This window comes from Bemisia tabaci, chromosome 5 (genome assembly GCF_918797505.1).
Source record: "Bemisia tabaci chromosome 5, PGI_BMITA_v3".
NCBI lineage: Eukaryota > Metazoa > Arthropoda > Insecta > Hemiptera > Aleyrodidae > Bemisia > Bemisia tabaci.
The window spans coordinates 764,343-785,909 of NC_092797.1; the positions used below are offsets into that span (position 1 = coordinate 764,343).

The 21,567-nt window shown below is 36.2% G+C and overlaps 2 protein-coding genes across 8 annotated transcripts in view; one reads left to right on the forward strand and one right to left on the reverse strand.

Moving 5' to 3' along the window:
- The window catches only part of PIG-X (Phosphatidylinositol glycan anchor biosynthesis class X), a 70,621-nt gene extending 53,046 nt beyond the window's left edge, over window positions 1-17,575 (forward strand). Inside the window, exons 4-10 of one of the 6 annotated variants that reach the window (XR_011899954.1) lie at window positions 1,175-1,303; window positions 2,032-2,193; window positions 3,078-3,337; window positions 3,515-3,745; window positions 6,304-6,447; window positions 8,576-8,764; window positions 14,871-17,575. Coding sequence is in view for 1 of the 6 variants with exons in the window: in XM_072301044.1 (XP_072157145.1) it covers window positions 1,175-1,303; window positions 2,032-2,049 (147 nt within the window). In the remaining 5 variants the exon portion in view is untranslated. Of the gene's footprint in view, window positions 1-1,174; window positions 1,304-2,031; window positions 2,403-3,077; window positions 3,338-3,514; window positions 3,746-6,303; window positions 6,459-8,575; window positions 8,765-13,286; window positions 13,305-14,870 lie in introns of those variants that run through there. The other 5 variants (XR_011899956.1, XR_011899953.1, XR_011899952.1 and 2 more) reach the window with 5 other exon arrangements.
- LOC109038456 (putative inorganic phosphate cotransporter) lies at window positions 1,079-20,139 on the reverse strand. Of its 2 annotated transcripts, XM_019053497.2 has the most exons (10): window positions 19,876-20,139; window positions 15,753-15,907; window positions 14,893-15,123; window positions 13,450-13,537; window positions 12,061-12,284; window positions 10,201-10,350; window positions 8,376-8,508; window positions 5,234-5,475; window positions 3,578-3,701; window positions 1,079-2,357 (listed from the first exon to the last, which is right to left on the reverse strand). In XM_019053497.2, the coding sequence occupies exons 1-10, from the start codon at window positions 19,934-19,936 to the stop codon at window positions 2,293-2,295; spliced, it is 1,473 nt and encodes a 490-aa protein (XP_018909042.1). In that variant the 5' UTR covers window positions 19,937-20,139; the 3' UTR covers window positions 1,079-2,292. The 2 variants fall into 2 exon arrangements, with proteins under 2 accessions (XP_018909042.1, XP_072157143.1); XM_072301042.1 differs by lacking the exon at window positions 15,753-15,907.
- Between the last annotated feature and the right edge of the window lie 1,428 nt (window positions 20,140-21,567).

Below are 21,567 nucleotides of genomic sequence, written 5' to 3' on the forward strand. Positions count from 1 at the left end.
TCAATGTTAGCTACTTTCGGGGCCCCCCAAAATTTCCAGGTCCCCCGTTGAGAGGGACTTCTGACCCCAACTTTCTTTTTTTCAAATAGCAACCCCACCCCCTTTTTTGTGACACATCAATCGAAAGAAGATGAAAAAAGATAATTTTTGGGGCAAACCGCAAGTCAAAATCTTAATTTTAGACAAAATGGCCGGTCAAAGTTCAAAATAATGGAAATTTGACATCTCCGTTTTTTTGACGGATTGGGACGAAAACTGGTATCTTTTTTTGGGACGAGGAAAACGATTCTGGCATTAGTTTCCCAGACATCCTGTCCTTCTATAAATGGCGGTGGTCAAAATGGCGACCTGAAGCGGTAAGGGAATATTTAGGCTGTTTATCTGTGGACTAGCATGAAATTTTGTATTAGGGGGTCATCTGTCAATCCAAGTTGACAAATCAATTTCCAAAGTGCAAAACCTTGTATCTCTGCTTATGACGTTGCAGACTTCCTGTCAGACTTCATTTTTTCTTTGGAAGACTAATCAACATAATCTTTTAAAAACTTTCTTGATTTTCCTCCTCTGTCATCAGAATATTCTGTATAAATTTCACTCTATGTATTTGGCATTTTTTTCTTCCAAAAAATATAATAAAAGTGGAAATTTTGAAGCACCGCAATAGAGATATGTGGTTTTGCACTTTGGCCATTTATGTGCAGGATGTCTAGCAACCGGGAAAGTCAGAGGAATAAAATTGGTCCAGGAGAAGTCAGGGAGAGGAAACGCGAGACTGGGGGAGTTGCGAGTTGCAACTCCTTTGCAAGATTTTGATGTTTTGCATATTTTTACGGGGCTTTGGCACTGTAGCCCAATGCTCTTCCACAGTCTGTAGCAAATATTTTCCCCAGAAAATAGAGCCCCCACCCATCCGTCCCATTACTTTGCCGTGAGCTATGTTTATTTTGGTGTTTCTTTTGATTTGAAATAAAAGGTCAAGAAAATAAAAGAATAATGTTAGGAAGCCAGAAAATCCAAGGGTCAGGAAAAACTTGGCAAGTCAGGGAGAAGGGAAAGAAAATTTTACCAGACACCCTCATATATTTATACATTTATTTATGATTATATTTCAACCAGTATCTTAATATTTTCTAGTAAAACTTATCAGTCTTTTTGTCCTTAATGTGGTTTTCAGAATGCTGAGAAAATTCCCATGAGAGTGCCAATCGGCAATACCAACAACACCATTCTTGTGGGCATGATTACATTTCTTGTCACAATCGGTGGCTGCGTTTGCATCCTCAGCTCTCTTATTTCTTTGCCTGTAAGTGTCCGTCTGTAAATGATCTTCCCAAATTTTCATCGAAATCGATTCACTTCAAAAACTTTTTCCATGATTTATGGTACAATCTTTTAATCCTATAATGCAGATTGCGCTGGAAGAAAAGTCTTACACATGATCCTATCATAAACTACCAGATAGTCTAGGAATCTATACTGTATTTTCTTCATTTCTTCATCAATAATTTTTGTGAAAAATGTTTTGTTCTGTGAAAATTTCCCTAGCCAGCGGCGTATGGCGATTGTTTTCTTCGTCAACTCCAGCCCCCTACACATCAAAAACCAAATTTTACTGGGATCAAATCATGCATCAAAAGTTGCTATTGGCTCAACAAATTAATCAATAAATTTTTAAAAACGCAGGACAAATGATCACAAAAAATAATACCAAGAACACCGTTTCATTGAAAAACTTGAAAAACTTTTTCAGTGTTTTGGCCCAAGAGTTCCTACTTCAATTTTTCCTGTGAGAGGCACAATTAAATTTTTCTCCATCGATGCCTATCCCAACCGATAACACCTCATTCAAGAAGTGATGCATGAAAGTTTCAAGGAATGCCAGAATTGTTTTCTACTGGATTCTTTGCAAAGGAAATACGTAACACAATTCTTAAACTCGAGCCTTGTTTAGTGGTCCATTTTGATGTAGTTGAATAGAATGAAAGTTATGCGGCAACCGCAACTGTCAAGCTGTGCTTCATTGATTGGCAGGTGCCGAAAACGAACTAGATTGCTTTTGCTCTGGTCTAAATCAGGAGCATATTCTTCCTCATACATATAGAACAGGTGGATGAATGATTGGCTCAAAATGTTCAGCAGACCAACAAATCTTGTTCACGAATGAGCCTGGAAAGCAGTAGACTGTATCAAACAGTAAGTTTCCATCACTGATTCCCATTCGATATGTTGCACCAATCATAGAGCTTGAATGCAATCGTTTTGATGGTTGCTTTTGTTTCCTCTCTCTCCCTTTTAGTCTTGCACATTATTTGTTTCCAAGCCCACTTTTTGCTTGTTGTTGTCCTCCGCTCTTTCACCTAGTAAAGGGGAAAAAAGTGAAATAAACAAAATGTTTAATTTTATTTAATTGGTAGAATTTATGTCAATTTATGGTCAAAACATTCATCAAAATCAAACTCAGATGGTTGCAGATTATATACCAGCAAAAAATTATAAGATCTGTCAGAACACCTTTTCATTGCCAGTAATAACGAAGATATCACTCTCCAAAAAACAATGTCTAAACCCTTCCGACTGCAGTTTTACTCACTATGGTTTTATCAATGTTATATTTGCATAACTCTGATTGATGCTTCTGAAGTGTAGCAAATGTTGTGAAATTAGGATACTGTATTTGAACAAGTGCTATCATTTTTTGCTTAGCTTTAATCTATGCCATGAAATTACAATATTACACATGTTCAATGGACTTATTGTCAAGAATAATACCATAATCATGGTATACCAGATTTATTAAATGCTTTCTCTTCTTAAGGCAGAGCAACATAGTGGTTAACTACAGGTCAAAACTTGCGCTCAATTCTTGAATTCACTGGCTCAATATTGTATCAATATTGAGCTTTGTAAGATCAATCCATTCTGGTGGTGTTTAACCAATAATTATTAAGTAAATCGTCAGTGCTTTTTGAACATTAAATCAAACATTTTTTTTTGGAAAGCTCAAAAAGGGAAATGTATTCTAATGCAAAAATATACCATTCGATTTGGCTAATTGAAGGCGATATTTTTTATTTCAGATCTTTTGAAACCTTCTCTGCCATGTCGGTCTCATTAGCACGACACCACTGAGTTTTCATAGCATGACGCTGGGATCACAAGGCAAAAATCAGTAAACTGACATCAGACCTTGGCGTCAGCTGCTGGCCAACTTTGAGCTATAGAATTTTCTTGAGCCTGGTAGCAGAGTTTTTTAGTTGTCCACAAAGTTTTTCATTCTTTTAAATTTGGACGTCATTTTGCAGGATCAAATACACAAAATCACAGCAACTTGCAGCAGGTAATTTGTAACTTCTTTTTTACTAGAGATTTTTTAAGGGAAGGACAGTCGAAATGCTTCAAAATAAATGGTTCTGTTTTTTGCCCAAAATTAAGGAAGAAATGAGTATTTTAGTCAATTTGTTTGACATTCGATGTTAATCCACATCCTTTATACATTATCTTGATTGGTTTTCAGGTTAGGTGTGAAGGATAATTTTTACACAGGCTTCTCAGATTATAACAGATTTTTTCAACTTACTACTTTCTGCAGGCTCGTTCCATTTCTGTAAATTTCCAGATGCAAATATGATGTAGAATAAATTACCGAAGAATAATATTGCAGCTCCACTAAAGAATACTTGCCTCCACTGTATCATTGAATTCTGGAGAAGAAGCAGAAGAATTTATCATTGGAAGGATGATTTAGGTAATTCATCTTAGGTTTTTGAGGTTGAAAGAAGTGAGGAAATGAAGAGAGTTTTCATCAACGTTTTCAACATTTTTAACAGACGTTTTTAGCAGACCATCAGTCAGGGTAAGAACTTTAGGACCTCAAGACATGTTCCCTCATTGAAGTCTCGTGCAACATGTGAATGTATTGAAAATTTCCCAATCTAAATCCTTGTACTCAAGAGCGCAGTTTGCGGAACTTGGGGCAAACTTGTTCCCTGAACTTATTATAACTCAGTTTTAGCTCCCTCCATGAGACCCCAGTTTGTTGAACTAATCCGCCCAAAGTGAATTGCGCTTGTGTGGACACAGCCTTGATCATAAGTGATGGTATTTTACAGGAACTGAAAAATTGAAAGAAATCCAAAGGTGATTTTGTTAATAGCAATGTCCGTGTATCCTCTATCCTTCCTTACTTATCTTTGATGACAATCAAGCAACGTTTTCATTTCCATGTATTATTTGTAAAGTATCTTTTTCGCCTCTTGACCACTTTTCACTCAAAGAACAAATGGACTGTATTGTACAATTAGGAACTATGATTTCTGACTCAGTTTAGAAAAAACGTATGTACCATTAGTTTCCCTATGCACGTAAGTGTTTTTACAGGCGAGCCAGTAATTGTAGTTACCAATTGAGGCGGCGGCTGCAATAAGAGCATATGTGGGAAAACCTTGTTTTGAGAAAAACGCGTTCGAACTTTTACCTTGTGAATAACACGTTGTGTTTTTTAGAAACATGGAGGGTTTTCTCACCAGTTTAAGGTTTCCTAAATGAATTTTTTAAAAACTTTAATTTTGGGTGATTTGTAGATTTTTCAAAAAAGTACGATATGTGCTGTTTTTGCATCCAACAATTTAACTTGCGGAAATTTGAGTGAAGTTGTAAGTAAACTGAAAGAATGATGAATCTTTAACATGTTTGTATTGAATGAAAAAATAAATTAACGAAAAACAACTTCCGAAAATAAAAAAACTTAACAAATAAAACAAGTCCTTTTGACTGATAAAAAACTGAGGGAAGACTTTTAGAAACTGCTTCCTTGCCTTTAGCTGTAATGAAACTCAATCTTGACCCGCTATTTTATCGTTGAAGTTCAAATATCTTTACATTCAGGCCTGGGTATGTGTGTTGGTTCGCGTATGTGCCGTTATTGCACCCAACAATCGCAATTCGCCGTAGAATCATTGTATTATCGTAATATTTACAGGGGTGATACCTCTCTAGTGCATCATTCAAATTCGCCATGCGCCACAAAAACGACATATGCGCGCATATGCTGTTATTGGTGCGGCCGCCTCCATTGCAAAATGTAGTCCAAATAATCCTCTACAGCATTCAGGAAACCTTTAAGGGTTATCACAGAGAATAATTCTTCGGATTGTGTGCAAGAATTTTTGGTTTAGTGACCAAATTTCAGAATGGTCGACAGTGACAGCAGTTGTTAAATAGCAAATTATCATACCATATCTTTGACAATATAAGCAACGGACAACGGAGCTAGTAATCCCCCTGCTGATGCGGCTGCATTTGTCATGCCCATTAGGATCCCAGCAAAATTAGGTGAAAGGTCCATATGGTTGACATTGAAACCACAGTTGACGCTACATCCTATTGCAACGATGAATATGTATGTAATGATTGCGGTCACTTCTTGGTCATCCAGGTATCCCAGAGCTGCCAAACCAACACAACCTCCCCACATACCTGAAATATAAATTCTGCGAACTGAGAAGCATTCTAGAAATTGAGCCTTTTATCACTGATTCATTTCAAATCATGATTCACAAAAACTACATCTTCTAATATTATCTTGCCCACGTCTCGGGCTGGTTTTCACAACCTCTCTGAGCTTGGTAGTAGAAAATTCAGGAGGCTGCGCTGCACTGAGGATTGGCCCAACAAGGTTAAAACGCGTCTGCAGCTGCCTTCCTGAATGGTCGTAACTAGTGTTGCACCAAACAGCATATCTGTTCGAGGAAAAATTGTGCTCATATGAGCTTTTTCCCCTGTATTGAGCTTTTCAGCTTCATGTTGAAATTTTAGTGCACGTTGGCTAAAAAACTCCAACAAAAACTGGACTGCCTTTTGCAATTTGGAACTATAAATTCTGGCTCATCTGAAAAACACTTGTGTGCATAGGGAAACTGATGGCCTTCATGTTGTTTTTAAACCGGGCCAGAATTTATAGTTCCAAATTGCAAAATGCAGTCCAACTGTTCTAATATTATCCTTCACCACATATTTTCTCACTCTTAATTCATTTAGCAGTTCGGCACCAATTTATTCCATGTATATGGTAAAAGAAATTTACGATCAAATTTATAATTTAATGTTGTAGATGTTGTGTCACATTTTCAATGGGCCACAGATTTGTGTATCGATAGTCGCAGATCATGAAGTAGCATAAAAAATATGAGCTGCACAAGCCAACTTCTACGCTCAGTATTTATAGAGATATTGCTTTAAGAAAGAAATGGTGATGGATGTAAATTGTAGCAACAAGTAATACGTGTTACACTTTCTCCCGCTTAGATATCTATCAACCAATGATGCACTTATTCGTGTTAATTGCTCAAGGCAACGCTGACAAAACTAAGGTTAAAGAATTCATAGAATGAGGTGGATGAAGCAAGCCACGTTGTATTTTGAGCAGCAACACTTTGGTTAATATCGGGCGTAAGTACAAGGTGTCTTGATAGATCTCATCATCTATACTATAAGCTCCAAGACCTCCTAATTTTGCGAAACTGGTAACGCTTAGTTCCAGCGTTCTACCGGTCCGATTTTCATGATTTTTGCGGCTATCGACGGGCAATTGTCTCTAAATAAGCCAACTCTTTTCAGATTTTCAAAATATGGCCCAGGTTTTTTTATATTACGTGGTAAAGTTGCGAATTCTCCCGTTTAAACAATGTAAATTTATACTTTTTGTCATAGTTCGTTTGAGCGTTCTACCGGGCCGATTTCCATGATTTTTGCGTAAATCGACAGGTAATAGGCCCTAGATGAGCCCGCCTGTAATCAGATTTTGGAAAAAGGACCCAGGTTTTTTTAAAATCACGGTATAAAAGTGAGTGAGTTTACAGAATGCTCCGGTACTGCTACCGCTATGCGCGGGAGGATGCGCAGTGGTCGAGGAGGTTGCGCAGTAGCTGGGTAGCCTGCGCATCAGCTCTACACTTATCTACACAAGATTCGCATTAAGATTTCCACGTTAAGCGGTGGCCGAGTCGTCCAAGACGTCGAATGTGTCCACTTCGAATTCGGTGTTGGTTCGATCCCGACTCATGAAACCTTAATTATTACCTGACTATCATTGTTCATTGTTTTACTGCAATATTTCATCAAGCAGTCATTCCAAAACGCGTCCTTTTAATTTTAAAGTAATTTCAAGTAAAGTTTAAAATTAAAGTATACCTCATATCGTAATTTTTTAGGGGAAAATTAAAACTAACACTGATAGGAGGGTAAAAATAGGGCCGCGAAGTGGCCCATTGATGGCGCGGAGCGCCTTCAGGGGGTTGGGCCGCGTAGCGGCCAGGGGGCGTAGCCCCCTAGTATTTTACTAATCTGTAAACTACAACCATCAAAGCATGGATCCCCTGAATGATTCATAGATCCAACAGCATTATGTCTTCGAACATGAAATGATCATTTTCCATTTTTAAAACCTTCATTTGATTCTTGTCGGCATTTCATCAATTTATAGTCTCCTGGAGCAGGGTTCAAACTTGACACAGTGGCTGCTCGGTAATTTGAATTTCGAGGGATGGAGGGAGATAAACAGAAAAGCAGATTTCTCAAATCGCGAAGTATCAAATCATAGAAAGCTGTTCTGGAAAATTTTAAAATAAGAGGATTTATATTTTACGCTACTTTAGAAACAAATGCTCTCCTCTCACATACTTGACAAAGCTTGACAAGCAACTTTCGTCAGCTCTGAAATTGCCAATCCCCAATTCTGCTACATACTTTAGAGCCTTCTCTTTGAAAGAAAAAACTTCCTTCAGGAATATTTTTTGTGCGGCACTATCTGAAGCAGAGAAGTAAGCCCTTTTCCAACTTAATGAATGCACACTGCCGTTTGTGGTTTGTTTTTGCAATGCCACTTCTACCTTTTAACTTACTGTCTTTCTCATATCTTAGGATTGTCACAGAATGAAACGGTTTTTTGATTATAATTCATAATAAATGGAGCAAGAGGTTGAGAAATTTTGAATTACAGAGCATTCAACGGTGTCTTTCTGAATCCTAGTGCATTTTGGGGCAGCTGTTTCTAATTGGACTACATTTCGGAATTAGAAACTACTATTCCTAGCTGATTGGTAAACTTTTATGTGCATAGAGAAAGTAATAGGACATATATTGCTTCTAAACTCAGAAGAAACTAGAAATTATAGTTCCTAATCTCAAAATTTAGTCCAATTATCCAGCTGTTGAATGACCCCCTTGGCGACAAAAAAATTCGAATGCACAAGGGGGACTGACCCATTAGTTTTTTCTAACTGAACGAGCTTTTATCGACCTTGCTCTTGAAATAATGGGCTTTTCGAATTGACAGGTCTTGATTTAAGGAAAAGCGACTTTATTTTGTAACACTTTACCAATCGAGTTCCAAAGTTTTCTAGTTGTCGTAATTGATGCAATTTCTCCGTGAATCATTTTATCTGCTACATAACTGACTGGGAACATGAGACACCACATCGCAAGGTATGGAAGGGCCGACAGCAAACCATCCTGAAATTGTGTATTTTTTGTTACTAATACTACAGTATTACAATTTTTCTTTTTTTTTATTCTTCAGAATCATCGCCTTACAGAACAAGTGAATGACGGACTTCAAGGCAACTGACATGTAGAGATCATAATGAACCTCTGCAAATGGAAATGAGAGACAGAACGGAGAATCATTAGCAGAAATTTACAAGTTGAAGCTTTAACTCTCAGACAATGAGATTTCTCCTGTCCAAGAGTTTCAGCTTCTTCACAGACGGTGTGTATTTTGGCTTTTTTTCCCCCTTAAGTTCAGCGGACTGATTATTGAAATTAATAGACAAAGCAAGAGAGCCATAGTTTGATTTGCTTAAAAAAAGAAGTCTATCCAGGGAGTTTTACAGAATGTTCTTGTGCTGTAGTTTCTGACGGTTAACACTTTGCATGCCATGTATTTCCACTTGATTCACACCTAGTGCCACAGGTTTCCGACCCCTTTTCAGACTACTGTATTTGTTTCCAATTTACTCACCTTTGTCTTGTTTGGAAGGTATTCACATCCAGTCTACGGAAACCTGTTACCAAATTTTTTTCCAAAAAATCTGAAATTTTTACAATGTTTTTAAGTGGGTCCATTTTCAATTTTGTTTGGCCCTGAGTTCCCATTTTTCAAAATCGAAACTCAGAGCTTTTTGAGATGTTTTCAGCTCAAAAATACAATCCGACCAAGTGATTTTAAAATTTATCATTGATTATGTATTTAGTAATGTGTCTAAATTTGTTTAATGTAACTGATCCTACCCGACGTAATGAAATTTAATTAAACCAGTCAGTCCAAGGGCGCAGTTCTGTCTAGCGATATGATACCTGGGACTCATTGAGTATGGAATCTGGTGGATAAAATGCAAACTTAATGCATCTAGTTACTCCCTGTATAGATATCAGGGCCGTTTGTGAACGTAAGGGCTCACAAAAACATAGAAATAATGAAAATGCTTGGACACCAAACGGGATGAGCAGAAAAATGACAAGCGTGGCAACCAAGGGACAAATAACATGCAAACAAGAATCAAGACTTTACTGAAAGCCAGAGGCAGTTCTGGAGTTTGTCACTATTCTGCAGAGAAACCTTCTTTGTGTAATAGGTTCTTACTCGGAGCTGTATTCTTTGAAACAAGTCCATTTGCATGGAAACTGAAAGGAAAATCTTTCATCTACTCGAGACATATTCATGTCCTTTTGTTGCTCAATCCTCTCATACTAATGCCTGAGCATCAAATTTTTCTGCGACTATTCTCTCATCTCTAATCGTAAAATCCAATTCACCCCTTTAATTTTCCATAGTAGGTAGGGTCTTTTTCCATTATCCATTTCTCCTTCTATACCAGGCTAGACTTTGTGTGCTTTTGCGCCACAACTAAAATAGGTTGTAATGGAAATAAATTGGAGCGCGCTCTGTTAGGAAGTAGCTAAAGTTCAATGTTCCGATTCTACTCTACAGGTAGAACAATATTTGTAAACATTTCTGACCAAAGGTTTAAGTAATGGCAGAAATGCTGTAAGAAGGATATAGTTTTGCTAAATGCAGATCCCATGTTCGTCATATAGAAAGGGAAATTGTGGGGTGTGAACGTGTTGGAAAACGTGTTTCCAATTAAGGAGGAAATCTCCTATTGTTTCTATTGTTTTTCTTGTTGATGCTTTAAATTTACTTACTTCTTTTATGTTAATTTTGAGTACGCTGGAGAAAAATTGTGGCATTTCAGTGAGGAGTAGCCAGAAGCCCCAGTTGTGAGCAGTGTGGGCAACTACGACAGCCCATACTGGCAGTGATGTTAAGATGTGACGCCAAGGTGTTTTCATCCTCTGCAACAACAATAATTAATTTTCTCAAATCAAGTAAAAAGTCAAGTGAAAACATGGCATGAGTCTGAAAATTATGTTCTTGGTTATAAATGGTATACAGTTGTGTATTCAAGCGCAAACTTTCATTCAAAGGTTTGTTGTATTACATTGTCAACGATGGAATATACAAAACTCTTTAAAGAACGTTTGAAGTAATGTAACAACTGACTAATGAGAAAGAGCAGGGGTTTTCAACTCCTAACAAAGTTTTACAACGTATTAGGTCAGAAAAAAGTGTAGTATGGTTTAAGTTGTTTTCCTGGTTGTAGGTAGGAACAAATTTTGAAGGCCTTCTAAGGATCATCTTTGTTCAAATCATCTCCAAACGTCCCTTTGCGCTTTTTGCTTCTCAAGAGCAATTTATTTCCAAACCCTCTATCCACATTATTGATTTATTAATGCTGACTTTAAAATTATTTCTCAGAAAGAATGACTGAGTCAATGGACCACAATATAGCTGGCCGATTATTGAAATTGATAGGCAAAGCAATAGACCTGGAAGACGAAGGGAAAATGGAGCCACCTTATTGGTTGAAACGGGTGATTTTTATTAACTAAGGGAAAAATGATGGACTAACTCTGGTGTGAGTTGCTGTTAGTTAGTCTATTACTTACCTCCTTTGACCTTCGTAACCACCCATTTCCGCCAATAAAATTGCTCCATTTTCCTTCAACTCCTGTAGTTCGTCTATCAATTTCAAAAATCCGCGTGTAGAGTAAGAATTAAAATACCACAAGACATCGTTCCTTATCCAAATTTTACGCAAGGCATGTTGGACATTTAGAAAATCTCTAAAATCTTCTCACAAGAGCAAAATTAGCATTTTGATGGTGAAACTCCCAGACCACCTATCTTGTTTGCGGTATTTCAAAATCTCTGTTCTCATTTTAGTTTTTATAGAAGTACAAATCAACATCACTCCTCAAAGTTTTCATAGAATTTTTCATAGAGGAAAAATCATGAAAGTTTTTAAGAATTGATGTTAAGTGGTTTTCTATTTGAAAAATAAATTATGACTGGAAGTCTGCAACATTACGAGCGGAGGTACTTGGTTTAGGAATTCCACTGTTGATTTTTAGTTTTCATTAGAATAAGTGGATGCAAACTTTGCTCTCACAAGAAAACCAAGTTCAACTCATGTCAAATCGATCTTTGAAAATCTAATCTGTTGGATAAGTCAGCAAAATTTATCCCAGCAAAATTTGACCCCTCCTGCAATGCATGGAACTCGTTGACTTGTTAACAAAAATTAGCGAACACAGGAAATTCTTCAGCCATACAACGCTCTAAAATGTTGTTGACACCCAATTTGACTTTGAAAGGCTTCAGCTATTATTGATGTCTTATTTTCTTACCTTGTCTAGTGATCCATTGTATTCAAGAATGAAACAAATAGTTGCTCAAAACTAATAAATTCTTTGTTTCTTGCATCTCTACTAATTGAATCAGAGTAAATTTATGTTAGTGCTCAACATTAGAGAAGCCATAAATTATCTGGTACTAAATGTGATCATTTTTTTGAGACCCTTCAGTATTCCTTTAACTTGAACTACTTTCATTGAGACATTATTAGGGATTATTAAAGAGAAATGACTTCAACTTGAAAAATATTTATCACACTGATTGATTCTCTCCTTCGGGAATGCCTAATTCTAATGCTTTTTTTTTACCTTTTCTTTTTCGTCATGATAGTTTATGTTTTTCACAATGTACTTGAGTTCTTCCTCTGAGATAATTTTAGAGTTGGTTGGACTTGTATCTCCGAATATCATCCAAAACACAACCCAGGCTAAGCCAAGAGCACCAGAAATATAAAATATCGACGGCCAGCCTAAAGAGCTGCTCGCCAGGAAACCAGCCATCACAAGAATTATCATGGTCCCAAATTGAATCCCTGAAATAATGATGAAGAAAACAAATTTTATACCACCAAAAATAAAATAGTCTTTTCAGGTCCTATACTGCTTGGCTTCAGCAGAAAAACCCCCCTCTGCCTTTTCTATCGTCTTCTCAACTCTTTTTTCTTCTACTCATTTTTCCCCTCAATTTTCAATCAATACATATCGATCGATGGCTAAAGTGCGAAACCAAGTATCTCCATGTGCAATGTTACAGACTTCCTGTCATACTTTATTTTTTCTTCGGAAAACTAATCAGAAAAATTCCTTGAATTTTTTTTCAAAATTTCTTCTCCATTAGCAGAATATTCTGTATAAATTTCACACTGTGAAATTGGCTTGCTTTTTTTCTAAAAAATAAAATAGGAACATAAATTTTGAAACACCGCACTGGAGGTATGTGGTTTCGCTTTTTGGCCATCAGTACGGTGTCCAGGAAGTACCAGGACTAGTTCTGTAATTAAAAAATTAAGGTAGCTTGTAGTTTTATCTTACTCTTTTGAAAGATCAACTCAAAAGCTTTCGATTGAGACCAGGATGAATTCTTCTAATCGCAAGTTGATGAAATTACGGTTTGTTAAAAAACGCAAATGACTTTCTCACCGATTTTTTTAAAAATTTAACTCGTTTTACATACTACGGCGGTTTCAGGCATCCCCCTGTCAGGTATAATAGAAAACTAGAAACATAGTAAATTATGTCAATCACCATAATCGTAGTTTGTTCACGTTCTGGTTTCAATTAGTCATCAATGACAGTGCGGACATCTGAAACGACCAATGTGTAAGAAAGAAAACAAGTATTTAAAAATTGGTCAGGAAAACTGATGTACTTTATTTTACATGGAATGTACGCAGATAAAGTTGCATAACAACTTCTAAAGTTAAGGTAGTTAAATCATACAAAAAATCTGGACCCTCTACTTCTTCCAACTAAGTACTTCTCTTGTCAAACCCAGTCTCTAAAATTAATGTCAATTTACGTGCATTTGCTGCCAGGAGCAACTCTGGTTTTTTGTAAGTACAACAAATTATGTCGTCTTAGCGAACTCATCAACTTCATTTAAATTAAACTAGTAGGATTTTGAAGAAACCTTGCTTCCTTATGTTGGTTCTTATTGTTGTCTCGTATGACATGGCAGTTTAAATATGCTTTTCTTACCTCCCAAAATAAATCCAACCAATCGGCCTCTTTCTTGTGGTGGAGCCCACTTAGACATGATTCCATGGACCATAGGCATCATGAAAGCCTTCGATAAAAAAAATAAAAATAAAATCAACCAACACTTATAAAAATGAGAAAAGCGGTTTGTTTCAAAATGTCTTGCATCTGTTCTGCACATTTTTTATAGTTTCTAGTCATGAAGTATGCTCATTGTTTTTTGCTCAATCTTGAATTGACAGCTTTTTTGCTCTGGTGGCATAACAAAGAATTCATGTTTTTATGAGTTTGTATTTACTGCGCATTAGATGCACCTGGCAAGTAGGAAATCTTTTGGTGTTTATCTACATTTCTCATGCTGCTCCGCAAGTTTCAACAATAATTAACGGAATTTCGTGTCTCACTTGTAATGCTGAAAGTAACAATACTGATGACTTGTTTTCAGCTGTGGAATCCATTGACTTCTTTAAGTTTTGATATTTATTTAACTCTGTTTGTATTGACCGAATTTTTTTTTTACATATTTCAATCTGGTATTCCTCCTTAACTTTGAGCTGCTTTTCATAGTGAAATTCCCAATGAGAAAATCAATAAATTTTAAGGCCATGCATACAAAAGGCTGATCAGTTCCGTCTAAGTTTGTGAGGTTTCGTCTGTTCGAAGGGGTCTCTTAAAACTTTGAAGTGACTAGTGTAGTGGAGTTGAGCTAAGGGGAGGATAATCTGACTTTTTGGTTGCACTTAAATATTTCCACCTAAGCAGAAATATGATTGTTGAAGCCATTGTATAAGTTTGGCCTATTCTCTACTTTAGTCTTATGGAGGAACGCCTTAAGCACAGTTGCAGTTGGCAGGAATTCTAGAGGTACTTCTAGAGAGCTTTTATTCTAAGTACCATTTCATGCTCAAGTATACAGTAAAAAATTCATCATGCATCCGAAATTAAGTATCATCTGTCAATAAATACTGAATATTTTTAATAAAACTCTCCTGAAGATTGTTTATCTCATTATTTCCATGATGTTTGAGAGTTAAAGATTGTTAAAAATCGTAATTACCTTGGATGTTGATCTGTTAGCACCATTGGTCTCAGTGTTGAGCAAGTCAAGTTGTAACGCATTGAAAGGCAACAAGAGTTAAATCAGAGTTTTAACAGAGTTTTGACTCTGCTATGTTTTTGACGGTATAACTTGGGTGAATATAATGAGACTGGAGAAGTTTCCAAACTTGAGAACGGGGAACTAAGCCATGCTTGATGAACCTTGAATTCCACGGCTGCAAACATGTCGCATCAATAGACTTAGTAAGAGTTCCAACTATATATCAGATAGAAGTTATCACTTTTGAAACTTAGACCTTAAACAGTGATTGAATAAGCAAGAAAAATGATGAGTATAATCAAGTTTGGTTCCTGTGATTCAGGTGAAGGAGAAAATATTTTTACCTGGAAAACCCCTTGGAACAAGCGGAGTCCAGTCAAGCCTTTCCAGCCCAAATACGAAACGATGATCGGCGATGTGCAGGCTAAAATGCTACCAACTGTCGTACTCATAGCCAACAAGTACTTATTGTTAATGAAACGGCCAAGAACTGCAGCTGGAAGATTCATCACCAAGTATCCCCAAAAAAAGGAACTTAATATTGTGCTCCGTTCAGATGTATTCCAGTCAAATGTCTACAAAGCAGAACAAGAGCTATAAATCCAAGTGTCTTGTTTTGAATGTGCGTAAACATTAAAGCAGTCTAAGTTTAAAGCTCTAACAGTTGCTCCCGAATAATAACCAATTTTTACAAGAACCACTCACTCGGATATCTTTCCTCTACTAATCAGAGATGAATGAACATGAAGGGATAAGCAACATTTGTCACTCAAATTGGACGCATTTCTGTCAAACGGAAGTATGTGCATTGATACGTAAGCCTTGTTATGCACATATTCTTATGGGTCTCATGGCTCATGTCTTAATGCACATAGTTCCGTTTGATTGAAATACGTCCAATTGCGCTCTTGATGAGACAAAAATAGGTGTCCTGGACCAATAAAAATCCACATTTTTAGGGGAGCCAGCAATCTCAAAAAAATTACGAAATCGTTATTAAATACCCCAGGGAATGTTTTCCCTCTTTCACTTCAAGACTGTATGTTGAAGCAGGTCTTGAAGGCTTTGATGCTTGAACACATGAGAAACAGGAGAGTTCAATCACTGGTTGTGTCACGTAGAAATTCCTATTCTTCTGAAGCAAGAGTATTAAAGCATGTTGGTTGCGTGTTTGTTCTGTTAAAAAAACCGTTTCACTACTTACTTGAGGTTGTTGAGTGTCTCCATTGTCAGTGTTATTTATTTTTAACGTCATTGCAACGACAGCCACAGAAATGTTGACTCTTTGTAAATAGTTGATGAAAACGCATGCGAATAGCAAAATACTTAGCAAGTGCCTTTGTCCGATCCATCCGAAGGCTGGAGAAAGAAATATTTCAAGGATTCATCATAATTGGGATAAAAATAAATTTGAACGAAAGAGCATCATCAAGCTTTTAACAGGGTTGCCACAGTCAAGGAATACCGGAAAAACCGCCAAATTTCAGGGAAAATGACGAAAGTGTGGGGGGAAAATTTTCAAGTCACTTTTATTTACTTTCTAGAATAGCTTTTACATTATCAACAACAGATTTTGCTTGAAAATAATTTCAAATATTGTCATTTCAACCACATGTTATATCTTCAGCTGTCAGGGAATTCTACCAAAATGTATCAGAAAAATTCATTTTCTCAATTCTATGATACCCCAGTTTAAATTTGCAGTCGTTGAGCTCCCAAAGTCAATCATATTGGACTGCATATTGCAATATAAAACTACTATCTCTGGCTTATCTATAGAAACATCTATTTGCACAGAAAAACGCATGTTCTTTGTAATATGAGGCGAAACATTACTTATTGCAAAATGTGGTCCATTTGTGAATGCCAAAGAACTCAATAATGGGCTTACCATTCTGGTCTATATTGATCATTCTCTAAATTAGAATAATGATTGTTAAAGGTACCAGTTCTAACTGCCAAGCTTCGAGGAACAGCTGTTTGCATCTTTCCTTTTTCACGTTTAAAGATAGCTTTACACCCTGTATTAGTTGGGAAACCAATTAAATTACTTGCTAATTACTGATGTACTCAGATGCTAAAGAATGCTTTCTGTGAAAAACTCAAACTGTTTTCGTGTAACTCGACATGAATTACGATACTCTCCTTGAAATATTTTTTCTCTGAACAAGAAATCCCTCTCCTATGGACGGCCACAATTTTTTTTCAACTGAACTGAATTTGAGATAGATTTTTTCTTCTTCTTCTTTTTTGTGAATTTTGTTTGATTTTTAAGAGTCAGGCTGTGATTTGTTTAAGGTGTAAGTTTGAAACAGATTAAATATGAATAATGGATCTCCGTGGATTATATTTTCAAACACTCTATTCGTATTTTTTGTAAGTAGTACATATGTGTAGCTTAATGTAAGGGAGCCTGTTAAGGCATAAGTATTCCGTGTGAAAAATGTACCATCCGTCAACAGAGCTCAATTTCCATGACCCTCGCTGAAGAATAATAATTTTGTTATTTGTTAATGCAAAAGCAATTGTCTAATATGTTGGCAAATATGTCACGAATTTCAAAATCATGTCTCTATAAGACGTTTCAGCCAAGTCCATGTTAATTTAGTGCACACAATAAATTTATATTGTTCTAAGTTTTTCAGGAAATCAAATCTCTACTAGGAAGTAATGATTAAGCTATGGATTTTGTATTAGTTTGCTTAAAAATTGTCAATTGAGGCTGTATTGCCCACATCAAACGAATTATTATCCGTACCCTCTCTATTTTTTCTCTGTTAGTGTGTTCTTACTCAAGAATCCTTGAAAACCTGGTAAAAACCTGTAGTAGCTTGTTTATCATGATTATGTGTTGCTAAACTTGCTGCTGATCTAATTCTCTATAAAAATTAAAGATCAACAATGAGCTTAATTTCAAGTGGCCATTAAGTACCCACTCAATCTTGTTAGTAATGACATGAATTCCTCATCACAGGCTAAAAAGATAATTAGATTCAATTGTTAATAAATCATTCTGTTCTACTTTCATTGTAGGCGTGCTTGTCATTTATTTTGGCTCAGATACTCCCCCTCCCCCTTATTCCGCCACCATTTGTTACTTCATTTTATCGTTCTTCCACGCTATTTTACTATTATTACCAGGTACTTTACAATAATGAAGAAATTGCAGGTCTCTGTAAGTTGATGAGTTTTATTTGTAAGTAGAAACTCCTGAGTGGACTTCTTATTTCAGAATTAAGAAATAGTCTTGGTTAAGAATATCCTTGCTTTCTAAATTTAATAATATTTCACAAGTGCTGGCTGAATGATCTATTTTGCAGTAATATATGTATTTAGGTATTAAATGTCACCTATTGACATCATAAGACATCCCTCCTAAATGTATTTTGCTCCAGTTTCCATATCAGAAAAAAAGTTTAAAAAACACTTCGAGCTTAGCTAATCAACCTCTTTCATAAGAAGCAAACAATTTTTTTGAAGTAAAGTTCTCCATTCAACGAAGAAAAAAACATTGCCTTCTTGACGGGTTGTAACCAGTGCTGCGCGAAGCAGCATATCTCTCTCTAAGACAAAAGTGCGCTTGAATGAGCCTTTTTCCCTGTAAAATGAGAATTTCAGTTTATACTAAATTTTGACGCACGTCGTGTAATCTTGTGCACATATCCATAATCGCTTGTAGCAATACAAAATTGATGAGATGAGTGAGAGGAAGGGTTGCAAAAATATTCTTATCAAATTAAAAATTGAGTGTTCGTACAATTACATGGTTTAAACAGAACCAGTGTGATTCCTCCCTTTTTCAAAAGATTCCTCTTATCTTGCATTTCCGTAGAAAACTAAGTACGCCTTGACATTTTTACCGTACTCCAGTTCAGAAAATCCAAAGGAAATTCATGAAAACTTTTCAAGCAAAATACTGTTTGATTTTTTGTGAAGAAATGGGGGAAAAGTTATGTAGGAGTAGAAATTTCGATAGTAGAATGTAGTCTTGATAATTCTATTTACAGTGCCTAATTATAATGATGTGGAGAGGAAGATTTTTCAGTAGAGGGAGGTACGTGTGGATCAAATTTAACAGAAACGCATCAAGTCGGATTTTGGAAAGAAAAAATGAGTTGAGAGTAGTTTTTGACCAGTCGGAAATTTTCCCATGTCAAAAATTCTTAAGTTGAGGAAAAATATTTTGTACATAGAAATAGTGGTTAAGCTTTGTCCTTAATATTGAGGATTGAGATTGAGATGTATTAATATTGAGCATATGAAGGATATATCCTTAATATCATGAAGGATATATCCTTAATATCATGAAGGAAGAAACTTGCAGCCTCTCTGTCAGGACTTTTCACTGTTTTTCCAACCCATCTTTCAATCCCTTGAAATTCTACTTTTCTCTTTTCAAAATTCTATACTTTCAATTTGTTTCTCTGCTCAAGCTTTGAGGCACTTAAATTTAGCCCTAGTCTGTTTTATTTCTCGTTATCTGACTGTAGATCATAATAAAGTTAATGAGCTGATTGACAAAATCGGGTGAGGAGAATTCCCAACAACCAATAAGTGGAGGCCCAGTCGCACCATCAGTGACGTCATCATTTGTTCATAAGGACTTTTAAACCCAAGATCTAGGTCTCTTCCTATCTTTTTGACCCGCGTGCAATGCAACTTCAGTACATTTTGCGTTTATTCTAAGTCTTAGTGTAGTTTCCCGTTTCGCACTGTATATTCTAATTTTGAACATCAAAGTCCTTTAGTTTCACATTCAATGTGTTTCTTTTTCTAGTTTCTGCTCTCCTCCACAATTCACATCCTACTATTAACTCCTTCCCAAATCCCTTAACATACAAGCTGTTTTTGCCTCTTAAATTCAATCTCACACGTCTGTCTATGGCTCTGATACTCTCTTTCTTAGTTCAAGCTCAATGTGTTTCTATTAAACTCGCTTCATGTCATCCTCAGATAATTTTTGCTAGAACGCTCCGATTCTAATCAAATTTAAATTTAAGGTAAGAACAGGTCCTTTCATGGACGTAATAAGCTGTTCAGAACTTTCTCTCGAACCTTCAGAATGAAAATGAAACTTTAAACTTATTGTTAGTAAATGTCTGTCACAAATTACTCAAAAAAGGAAATGAAAAGAAAAAAAAGAAAACGCTCCTAATAAAGTTGCATCTGGAAACTAAGGTCCTTTTTCCTGTAAGTGTGGGTGGTTGCTTTTGGTGTGCATTTTTCCACTTGGTCTCCAAAATTAAAAGTAGGAATACAATGAAATTCTGTCTTGAAAGTCAGAGTACCCAGCTGAGAAACTGATTTAAGATGAAACCATGACTTACTTTTGTTTGAAATTTTTGTCTCTGAAGAAATGGACTCCTTTCTTTCGATATCTGTATCCATTTTAATGCGTCACAAATTCACAAAACAATTAGCTAGAGGAGGACGATTCAATGCGTGGGACAGGTGATAGTAAGAAATTTCTCATTTGAATGAAGGTTTGAGACACTGGCATAAGTAGGGAGGAAGCGAGCACTGGAGCAGAGAACTGTTACTGACAAGGGCCTCATGAAGAGGGCCAGTGAATCCAAAATCTTATCCTGGATCAGATCTGTTTCGGCCGTAACCAATTCATCAGTGTCAAACAGTCAAGGTTCTCAACAGGATAGTCGAGATAAACAAGCAAATATCACTCAACCGTTAGAGAGCACGGTCCTATCAGGTGTGACCACTCAACCGTTAATCATCTCAACTGTGAAGGAGTCACCAGGTGATTTTCCTGTCAAATAATGAAACTCACCTTGATTCTCTCCACTCTTCTTTTCCAACATCGTTTTTTATTTTAGAGGTTCAACACAATTCTATTTTCTACTTAAACATTCTCGGGATGAAGAAGTTATGGTTTTCATTAGATGTACGCATATTTTACATTTTTACTCCTGTTTATCAATTATTAATTTCTGCGCCATGTTATTGCATTAGTAATAAAGGTAATATTCTGCCAACTGACCTTGTTCTCTGTCACTTATTTAGTCTCTCGCATGACTAAATGCAAAGTGTCTACGAATAGATATTCTGAGAAAACCCCAAGCGTACCTACACCCCCCCCCCCCATAAGATTCAAAGAACATCCTGATGACAATTTTAGTGTGAGGGTGATATTTAAAGAATGTTCTCAGCTTATTGAAGTAGATTCTGTATGCTGAAAGCAATTAAATAATGATCGGCAGGTAACCATGAATTTATTTGCGCTTCGACCCCCTCTCTAAATTATAGAATCGTTAGACAAGTAGTACTCATTGTGAAATTGTCACTTTGTCAGCCGAACTTGTGTTATTTTAAAAAAGTCCTTTCAACGAAAAATTGAACTTCACAAAAGTGAGATGGTTCAGAAAAATGAAACTTAATTCCAAAAATTGCTTCAGAATATTCAAAGGAAGATAATGTAAAGGATGTTTCCTGGATGTTTTATGTATAAAGCAAGTAATTACTCAGAAGAGTCATAAAAATGCTTGGAACAATAAATATATAGTAGCAGTACATGAATGTAAGTCCACCAACGACTGTATTCCGCCAAACATCAAATTCATAAGAAAGGAAATCTCAACGCAACTCATGGCTTTTGTGCTGTAGAAACTATGCATTGGGCTCCTTTTTTCTGTTTATTGATGGTTCAAGCAACACGTTTTCCACTTTTTACTTTTTTTTATTGTCTTAATGCTTCCATTTTTAATTTTGTAAAACGGAATTTTCCTCAAAAATATTCGTGGTATGAAGAAAATTGAGAAGCCCTGCAATATCCTGTAATGAGGCACTAAAAATTTACATTTTCTAACATTGGTAATCCAAATTAAAAAGGTCGATTTGACCCTAGAAGACTCCCGACCCCATGGGCCTAAGGAGGGTGCATAAGTAGTTCCAAAAATTTCAACAACTAGGAAGGTTGCTCCGTTTTGCTCTACGACCAACGGTTTAGGAGATATTTGCATTTTCCTCATTCAGAGATCTATCAGTTTTAATCATGATGAAAAATC